Source organism: Centruroides sculpturatus, unplaced genomic scaffold, assembly GCF_000671375.1.
Source record: "Centruroides sculpturatus isolate CEXI.00-Female unplaced genomic scaffold, Cexi_2.0 scaffold1195, whole genome shotgun sequence".
NCBI lineage: Eukaryota > Metazoa > Arthropoda > Arachnida > Scorpiones > Buthidae > Centruroides > Centruroides sculpturatus.
The window spans coordinates 2,229-13,553 of NW_019385534.1; the positions used below are offsets into that span (position 1 = coordinate 2,229).

Sequence of the window (11,325 nt, forward strand, 5' to 3'; positions counted from 1 at the left end):
TGTCAGCATTCACACAGTCGTTTCGTGTATGTACAAAATATTTGCTAAATATCATTATTTCTCACTTACACTGGCAAATGTCGACATTCAGCATGCACTGATGGTGAATGTTGAATAAAAATATTTTTATTACGTTAAGACAAAAATGCAACTTTTTAATATGTNGACTTAGGGAAGATGTGTGTCAGCTGATAGGAAGTTAGTAGTTGATAAAAATTCATTAACTTCCTCATTGAAATTTGCAATGTTACACTTGGTTATATCTATCAACAAATATTAAATATTTTACAAGTAAAACAAAATTCTACCTGTACTGCAACTACTGAAAGAACTTCTATAGATATACGATTAAATTCATCAAAGCAGCCCCATGCTCCAGTTTGTGCTAGCCCTTTATAAATATTTCCACATGATCTATAATCCATTTGTTCTGAACAATTAAATACATAAACCATACAACCAAGTGCACGTCCAAGATCTTTAGTTGTTTCTGTTTTTCCTGTTCCTGCAGGACCTGCTGGTGCTCCTCCCATAAACAAATGTAAAGATTGTGTAAGAGTAATATAACATCTGAAACAACAAATTTATTCACTTTTAAATATAGTATTTTATATTTAATTTAATAATACATATATATGTTACTGTGATTGACCGATATCTGGCGAATGTCAACATTCACCGGTGAATGTCAGCATTCACACAGTCGTTTCGTGTATGTACAAAATATTTGCTAAATATCATTATTTCTCACTTACACTGGCAAATGTCGACATTCAGCATGCACTGATGGTGAATGTTGAATAAAAATATTTTTATTACGTTAAGACAAAAATGCAACTTTTTAATATGTCAAAATAGGAGAAAGCTTAAGTAACAGCACATGTAAATAAACTGTTGAACCTAAAACGAACAGTACATTCTAAATCATTAAAGAATATAATACAATAATAAACTTACACATAAATTATGTGATTGACGTTATACAATCTTATTTATTGCAACAACTTAAACTGTTATGGCACTTTGAATTGCACAAGAGTCCCTTGATTTACAGCTGCTTCTTTTTGCAATGACTTTTCGAATTAGCTGCAGCTGCTTCTCTCAGCAATATTTATTGAGAAGAAATCTCATCTATGGAAAGTAACTTTTCTTTACAAATTACGAACTGATCTGTTAATGGTGTCTTTTATTCGGATATTGCGGACGCCTTACTGATGACCACTCTCATCCTTCGCCATTTGACGTGACAAACCGATCCCCAGCTCACGGAATCAAAAGAACGAAAACGCCATCCAGTGACAAAGTGGCTGCCACTAAACTGTTGCCGGTAAAAGAGGTATGACCTCCAGTTACACGCAAAGGATTCGGCGACAGACTGTCGCCTCTCTGTCAACAATGGCTTCTCGGATGTCGTTTCGACCTCCACTAAAGGTTATCTGTGCCTGTTGAAATACACCAGCGATTGTTCGAATGTATAATAATATGACCAAATATTCGGTCTTTCACTGACATATTTTGTATGTGTCGACATTCACCGGAGAATATCGACATTCTCTAATTTCGGTCTTTCACAGTAACATATAAAAATTTTATATAAATGTAAAGGATTAATAAATAATTCAGAAAATTATACTAATGTACTTGTGGCTGTTTCCCACATCATTTGTATAGTATATAGAATTTTATCATATTTTCTTTTCTTTCTTTCACTTTCCTTTATTCTTGCTTTTCTTTTGTTTCATTTTCCAAGAAATTCAGATGGAGCACTTCCCTGATAGGATGGGGCAGTAAAAACAATAGAAAGAGGAAAGGTCCTGAAGGAAAAGCAGGGGTGAGTTAAGCACTTTTTGGGTAGACACTGAGGAGAGCAGACATGTTGAGAAGGGACTCTTGGTCATTTTCAGCAGATGACAAGATTGTGAAGAAGTGGTGTTCGAGTTAGAAACACACAGAGAGACAATTTTCGTAAGTGTCTTCGAGGTGTCTTCAGAGAGAATATCCCAAAATCACAGAGAAGTTCAGAGAGAGAGAGAGAGAGAGAGAAAGAGAACATTAACTGAGAGAAGAAAGTTGAATCCAATCAATGTGCAAAGGGAACATTCAAGACAATTGAGTACTCCTGTCCTAGATCTCTTCTTCCTTCCTCTATCTGTACATATATCATATTATTTTAGTCATAAGTATGTTAAGATTAGCTTAAGGATGTGACCTGCATTTGTAAAAAACAAACTGTTACATTTGTTATTTCTGGGACATAAAATTTGTGATGGAGCCAGTTTTATACCATGAGGTTCTGTATATAATTGTATCGTGAGCAACGGGAATTACAAGGGACTTGTCTTGGAGTTGGAACCTGCTAAATTTTTGTTCAAAATACAAAATAAAGTTTTTTGTGTTTTTTGAAAATTATACCTCATGTATTTCTCATTTCAATACAAACAATACCACATACTAATACTTGTATAAGATAAAAATAATTCTTGCATTAAATGATATCATTTCTGAATTATTCTAATTTAAGTATCAAATAAAAACTGTTATCTTATAGAAACAAAATTTAATATTTAAAAAACATCATCAAGAACTTAAAATTGACATCTCAGTTTTGTAACATAAAAATAATGAAATAAAAAAAGTCAGTATTATGCCATGAAAAAATTAAAATAAACTGTATACTAATATTTATAAAATTCCTAAAAAAGAAAAGAAAAAGAAAATATTAATAAACTTAAACATAAAACGTCTTAAATTATCCATTTATTCTAATATAATCAATCTTTATCATGATACAATTGATGTAACAAAATAAGGCATAAAAATATTTTTAAAAAGTACTGTAATTTTATATGGATTACTCGCAGGTTATCAGTATTTAAAGAACAATTTGAAAGTTGGTGCAAGTTATGCAATCAGCAGATTATACACCAATTTTAAATTGCAGTTACAAACTCATCAAACAGCTTTTTCTTTGTTTATAGCCTTATAGCATAACTGATATTATCTAAAGATATCAGAGTCTGAAGATAAACAAAGAATATCTATAGACAAAGAATATCTTAATATCTTCTAAGAATATCTTAATATCTTCAGAAAATATATTTTTTAAATCTTCTGCCACATATAAATCTGTCATCACAATTTTTCCCAAAACTACTAAATACATATATATTCATATCTCAGTTTTATTTCTCTCCTATCATTTTCTGTACATTCAATTCAAACTATAATTGTTATTATAAAACACCTTATTTGAATTTGTATCTTAAAAACTGATAAATTTCTGATAACTATTTCCTTTCTAATAATGAAGTCATTTCAGAGAACTTTAATGATTGAAATACACAATATAATTATCATCCTAATAATTTATCGATTAAATTCATCACTATGAAGTGAAATTTGATAGCTAAAAATAATTATATTGTGATGTTTGCACAAAATTAGAGTTAACCACAAAGGTAGACAAGATACAATAACAATGAAATGATATATTTTCTATTTCGCATTTTAATACATATTCTTATTAGGGATTCCAATGTCACAGTACAAAATTATGGCATAAATAATAGTTTGGTATATCCACTAAACATAGAGGGGTCCTGATCACAACAATATGATCAATCCTGAACCTTAAAACTAAACTTATATACTAACTTATTACTAATAACAGAAAAGGATAGATGTAAGAGGATATATGAAAGAATATAGAGTAGAAGTAGAGATACCCAGAGTTCTTTCGGCATATTACTCTCTGCCTATTTGTTGGGTGGGATGCCACATGTTATTCCTATATAAATGGTCTGTTGTCTTCTTTTTCAATAAAATCCTGTCCTTGTCTTCTTTTCTTATGCTTAGTATTTTATTTCCACTGCCTCATCAATCCTTAAGACAGAATCCTTTCTCTAAACTTCTTCCCGATAACTCCAGTCCGACTCGGAGCGTTCTACACCACGTCTGTACATGTCCCAGTCCTGGCAAAGAATGGCGTGCCTGTTGTCTTTTTGTCCTCAGGATCCTGTTATCTCCTTTGTTCCTCTCATTTCTCGGAACTGGTCATCCCACCCAAAAGAAAAGGATTAGATAAGAAAATTCTAAAAGGAAATAGAACAATAGAACAAAGGGTAGAAAGGAAAAAACTAAACTAAACTTAAATTATTATTTACAATAAATATGGCATACAGCCACAATATACATCTTAAATAATAGTCCTATATGACTGTACATCAGTTAGTTTTGTGAAATAAATAAATTACAGAAGAACTAAATCAAACAACTTCTAAATTACTCCAGCAATTAAAATTTGACGACTTTGTAGTGCTTTGTGGCTAATTTGTATTATTATTATTTATTTATTTATTTATTTTTTCATTTGTGTTGTATTGTTTCCTGTTATTTTGCACTCTCTGTTTCCTTCCTCAATATCACCTCTGCTGATGGGGTATGAAGTGTGGAGATTGGCCCAAAGAAGGGTCATGTGGGACGGTGTGATATCAGTTGGAGGGGAATATAAATACAGTGGTAATCCATGTGAGGCATCTTTTTTTCCTCTGACTTTCATTTTTTCAGGTAACTGGAGAATGCTGTAGCTAGTAGGAACTCCAAGGGGCAACTGAGGTCGACATGAAACAAAGAAGTTCGAGTAAAAAGTCACCAGCAAAGAAGTCCGGAAGAACAACCATCCCAAAAGAAGGGAAAATCCAGCACTGTTAAAGAATCCATCTCCATCAAAGTGAAATAGGAACAAGGGAAAAATTGCACTACCTAAAGGAACGAAAGACTAATTACAGGATCGTCAAAAACTATGATTTTTCATCTTTGAGTGAACGTTCGTATTTTTTTTCTTCTGTATTTCTGTCAGGTGTCGAAGGGGCCTCACATAGTGGAGGAAAGATAAGAGAGAGTTTAAAGGAAAGTCAAACTTATAATGCAACCTGACATTGTGAGATTGAATTTATTATCATCTGTATTAAATGTGTATAGTACCACCAAATAAACTTGTTTTTTTACATCCCATGCTGTTATGCCAACTATTCATCTTTCTTTGGTTTGTTTTGTACAACTCCGCACACAACACATGCTATGGGAGTCACCACAACTTCAATAATATTTTCAATAAAACAAAGTTTAAAATATTCTAGAAAAAGAACATGATATTCAAAAATGTAATTACAAAAAAACTATTTTTAATAGAAACAAAATATTTTGAATAAAGAATTGAATAGAGCTTTATAATGATTTATTCATTATAAATCATTTTCATTATTTATTTGTCTAATCATTGTAACTTATAAAGCATTTGAATGTGAGTCTTTGGACATCTTCAAAAAACTTCACAATTTACAATCTTTTAGAACAGAACAATAAACTATTATTCTAATGAGAAAAAATGTAAATTCATTATAAAATGACTTCAAAAAAAAAAGCTCGACAAATAAATTTTACTTCTGCACAGTAAGACCATAAAGAAATCTATTTCTTAAAAATATTTTAGATATTTTATATATGTGTTTGAAAAATAAATTGTTTCATCAAAAATTTAAAAATACTTTAAATTAATCAGGATGATACTTATTATAAGATTAATACTTTGATTACCTACCTATCTGTGAGTGGTGTAATCACAAGTCGTGTTGTATTTCCTAAATACTCATAAGCATACTGAAATTCAGCATCACAGATGTTAACCTGGCAATCAGCCTTCTTAGCATTCCAGTAATGACGAAGTTGTGACTGCCACATAAATTCTGATGATGATTCTACTTTGTGAGCAATCATTTTTGCAACAACATCACGTGAATGAACATCAATTGTGCATATTGTCATAACCTTCTGACGATCTCCAGATTTAAGTGAACCCAAAAGCAATCCAATTAGAGAATTTAACTGTTGATGCTAATTATAAAAAATAAATATTTGTAAATATAACAATTTACAATATTGTAAATATTGTAAACATTAATATTGTAAATAAACACTAAATTTAAATATTAGTGATTCAACATAACAGTGAAATGAAATGTTCTTCATTATTAATATTAATTAACTCCATAAATTAGATTATATCATTATAAATTTGTATGTGCTATATATACACTAGGTAGACAAAAATATTTGGACACACTGAGGAAAAAAACGTGTTATTTATATCCTGACAAAGATGCACAAAAAGTTTCCTTCTGCTTGAGTTGTGATCAGATGGGGTTACTGGTCATTTGCATATTTCATATATTTGCACAGTAGGTATTGTCAATATGCTACATGGAAAGAGCCCATTGACTTTCATATTGTATGATTGTTGAATTCCATCTTAGTAATCAGTCTGTATGTAGCATTTTCAGGCTTCTGGAATTTCCAAAATTTGCATAACAGACATTATTTGCCAATGGAAAAAAACTGGAGCATGTGGACCTGCACACTAATGTGAAAGGCCTTGGAAACTCATTGGTCGTGGGAGGAAGGCATTAATGTAAATTGTGAAAAATAAAAGCATGTCAGCCACTGCTGAAATTTCCAAAGAACTTTCAGCAAGTCCAGCTGTAACAATCAATCAGTGAGAAAACTGTCTGGCAAGAGTTGCACAGCTGTGGTTATCACACCAGATGTGCTACCCATAAGCCCCAAATATTGTGATTCAACATAAGCCAGCAACTCCAATGGTGTAAACAATGATGTTTCTGGACCACAAATGATTGGGGAAAAGTCATATGGAGTGATGAATCATGCTATTGTGGTGGTACACCAGTATATTTTTGTTGTTTTTATTTTATATATGTATATATAAGAATATTCTATTCCCCTTTCTCTTTGTTCTGTTTCTATACTTTCTGGAACTTTCGTCTGAATGTGGGTGGTCAGTGACCCAATTTCGGGACAAANATATATACATATATTAAGTAATTAGTTAGAGAAAAAAAATTCTTGAAATTTCATAATTAAAAACAATTTTTCCTATAAAACAATAGTATTAATGTCTAAACCCCATTGTGATAAAAAAAAGCATTCAAGTAATAATCTTCATCAGACAAAAAGAAATTAGCTTTAATTCTTTTGAGCAATGTCTTTAAAGTAAAACCTACATTAAAAAACTATGATCTTGAATAAGAATTTAAATGTCTGTTCTATGTATATTGTACATCTTATCTTTAAACATAAAACTGACACGACTAATGGATAAATTTGTGAATTTGTTAAACAATAAATCATTTGATCTAAACTGATCTACAATCAATGTTGTTATTTTAAAAATGCTCTGTATCTTTAATTTTGTTCTACATCATTTAATTTGTTTATAAGCTTTTGAACTGAGTCTTTGGACATCTTCAAAAAACTTCACAATTTACAATCTTTTAGAACAGAACAATAAACTATTATTCTAATGAGAAGAAATGTAAATTCATTATAAAATGACTTCAAAAAAAAAAAAAAAATGCTTGACAAATAAATTTTACTGAAAATTTAAACTGAAAATGTTTTTAGATAAACTTTTTTATTATCTGAATCAAATAGCTTTCTTTTTATGATATTTAATACAAACATATTCTAAACTATACATAAATGATAACATAACAACAAATCTAATTTTCCCACCATAATTTTTGGCCAAAAAATGAAGCCTAATCAGGAAAAATTTTATTAAATTAGAAGCTAAATATAGCCAAAAACCAACATAAAAGATTGCTTCTCCTTTTTAAGTTTTGTTATAAATAATGTAAATATACAGTAAGACCCTGCTTAATGCTGCCTTACTTAACACTGATTTGATATAATGCCATCTGCTCAAAGTCTAAAATAGAAAGCTCAAAATTTATGCCAATTTTAATTATCGCAGCATTTTATTGATTCGTATATAATACAATTATTTACAAACACAAACCAATCAGAAAAAGGCAGCAAAAAAGTGTACTTTCTTTAAATCTATGTTTGTTTGGTGAAATTTTGGAAAAAATATAATATCATGGATGCCATAGGCAATATTGACTTCGATTGGCAAGAATTAACTGATAAATGCATGTGGAAGAAGTTATGGCTGAAGGTATCCAAGAATTCTCAACAAGAAGAGCCCTATCGCTGCATCATTAGATTGACCAAACTCAACCTAATCAATACAGTAGGACTAGGAGATGTAGATGAGCAGGATATTGAGGAGTTACAGCAGGTTTCTGGTGAGAGCCTTACCAATGATGACCTTCAAGAACTGGCAGAACAAGGAATCCATTTGGAACTGAAAAATAGTGATTCTGAAAACAAAGAACTCAAAAACTTTTTCTACAGATTTCCTTAGTAAAAGTTTGGTAACGATAACTAAAATCGTTGATCAAATTGTAGTGAATGATCTAGATTCTGAAAAGAGTGCAAAAGCAAAACGAGGCATTTTGGATGCGATCTTCTGCTGCTAACATTTGCTTAAAGAAAGAAAAGTGACAAATGAAACTACATGACTTTATCACAAAAAACAAGAATTTCAGAAAAGTCAGGACCTTCGTCACAAAAAATGAACTATTAATATAGAAAAAATAAACTAACTAATATATTATTATACATTTCTGTGTGCATATGTTTATGTGTTATTTAACATATATTATTATTATGCAAATTAATATAAGAATAACTTAAAATTAAAGTAAAATTTGTTTAAAATAATCAAACACCTTAATATTTCCAGCAACGAAGTATTTAATAAAATAAAAACGTTTTCGATTATATTTATTAAAATTTGTTTATTTTTGGTTGCATTTTCCCCTATACCTATTTACTATGTTAAAATGACCTCATTTAAAGCTGTTTCGTTTAGTGCTTTGTTGTCTAGGAATGCATCTCCCCATGTTAAGTGGGGTCTTACTGTATTTATTTTTAGTGTGAGCCACAAATGGTACATGATGGAAAAATTTTAGGGTATAATAACAAACTGTCATGTATAACAGTTGCTTAGAATTTAATTATTAACAGTAGTGGTAATATAGCCTGATATAATCTGGCATTGGTTTGGCTTTAATATATAACTATCAGGTTTTATATGTTGATATTTTTCATATATACTGTATCACATGCATATTGAATATATTTTATAAAAAGTAACTAAATCTATTTCTATAGGGATGGAAAAACAATACTTTATTGTTTAAAAGAACAAAGAGTAGGTGCTCTCTCTATGTACCTTTGTTTTTTTCTTGCCAGGAGTAGAACAGAATACAGAGTGTGTTCCCGTTAAGCTACTCTCGCATGATACATCTTGCATTTATTTTTTCTTGATTGACATACCTTCAACAGTGCAGACATAAAAAAGGGCCTATCATAATCAAACTCATCATAAATATCATCTTTGTGATCTAAAACCAATTGTAAATGCACAGCATCTGACAAATAGCACAAATGTTTCAGGGAAAAAAACCAAAAATTTCTTTATATAACAAATGTGTTAAATAAATATAACCATTTATAATTTCAATAAAATTATTTAAACCAAATTTTAGATTAAAAATTGCTTGATTTATGTTAGATACAATAGTTAAAGTAATATTTTTATATTAATATTTTAAAAATTAAATATTATTTTAAAATAACTTAATTGCTTTTCATAGAATAAGATTTTTAGACTGTAAAGAATATGTTTTGTAATTGTAATATGTATAAAGTATTTTATAACTATAAAATAAAAAAAATGAGAGCTCTAAAGAGAAAATAATGTCTAAAAATGTTTAAAAAAATCATTAAGAACATATAGAAGCTTTTCATATCAGTATCAATTACAAAAATAAAACATTTAAAGACTCATAAAAATTTTTCAAATTTAATTTCTTCTATATATGAGGGCTATTTTTTAAATAAGGTCCTTTTGTGAATGAGAGTGAGAATGACACGCGATCGCAGCAGTATGCATGAGCGTCTGCTCTCAGCATGCTTCGTGTGTGTTTAGATGCTATTTGCAGCTGTATTGTATGGCTACGTGCTGAGCTGTAGAAGTTTATAATGTTTAAGAAAATTAAGTTACCCACCAACTGTGAGATACAATCTGTTATTCAATTTCAGCAGGAAAGATCATGGCAACTGTCTTTTGGGACAGGAAAGGGGTTTTGTTAGGAAATATTAAGCCAAGAGGCACAACAATCAATTCTGATGCATATTGTATGACCTTGAGAAAACTCCGGCATGCCATACAAAACAAACGGCATGGCCTACTGTCTTCCAGTGGCAGGTGTCAGATTTCTTTGAAGTCGGAATTCAAAAAATTGTTGAGTGGTATGACATATGCTTGAATAAAAATGGAAATTATGTATAAAAGTGATAAAAGTAGATAAAAATATATTTTAATGATATTTACAGTATTTTTCTTCTTATTAAAAAACAGATCTCATTTAAAAAGTACCCTTCATATAAAACGCTGCATTATTAAAAAGTTTACTAAAAAAAAAATAACAACATTTTAAGACTCTTATATCATCAATATTGTAATTTCCTATGTATAACTGAAAGTTACTGCATGGTGTACAATACACATCAGCTTATAGTGTTATAAACCCTGCACATCCAAACCTGCCAATGAAAGCATGCCATCTAACCTGTAAGCAGTTTGGAAGTCATTTTATATCTTGTATATTAACTTTTATTTATATTTAAATTTAATATATTACACCATACATAATATTGAAGATATGTATCATAAAAAGTTAGTTCAAATGATCAAACTTCAAAATATTTATGCTTTCCATTTAATTTTATGAATTGATAACAAGATCTATGAAAATGTTTCTCATCATAGCATATTCTGTATAATGTAATAAATTTATTTTTAAAAAATTCATCATTTCTTAATAACATACTTGTTTTTTATTATATTCTTTTAATGCATTTTCATAACCTTCTTCTAATTTGGCAAAAGCTAAATTTACTTCTGTTGCCCACCAAATCTGATTTGCAGTAAGAGCCACTTGAGCAGGATAATTAAATATCCAACTTTCTCTTGGTCTATCTTCATACGTTGAAACTGCTTCTGTTAAGTAAAAACGAACAGTAGCTCTCATATGATCTAATAAATGATTTAGCCATACTTCAACAACTCCATCACAATCACAAGAGTCAGAAAATGGCACATATTCTCCATCTTTGCTGTACATTCCTACTGCTGATTTCTGCATTTTATCTGTATTCTCATTATCTGATGAAAATTTCAATTTGGATAATGAATCAAAGAGTTTGGTTAGATGTTTTGCAACCTGTAGGAAATAAATGTTTTATTAAGTTAACTTATAAATTATATTAAATTATTTGAACATAATTTAGCATAACAATTATCTTCATTTTAGTACTGTTTCATAGAAATAACTAATA

At 29.8% G+C, this 11,325-nt stretch overlaps 1 protein-coding gene across 1 annotated transcript in view; it reads right to left on the minus strand.

The window, feature by feature from the left end:
- Window positions 1–289: 289 nt before the first annotated feature.
- LOC111639898 (dynein beta chain, ciliary-like) overlaps window positions 290–11,325 on the minus strand; it is a gene marked incomplete at its 3' end in the record, with an annotated part of 67,815 nt that continues 56,779 nt past the window's right edge. The window contains exons 14-15 of the mRNA XM_023385848.1: window positions 5,600–5,892; window positions 290–570 (exon numbers count right to left, since the gene is read on the minus strand). Of these exons, the coding sequence (XP_023241616.1) occupies window positions 290–570; window positions 5,600–5,892 (574 nt within the window). The remainder of the gene's footprint in view (window positions 571–5,599; window positions 5,893–11,325) is intronic.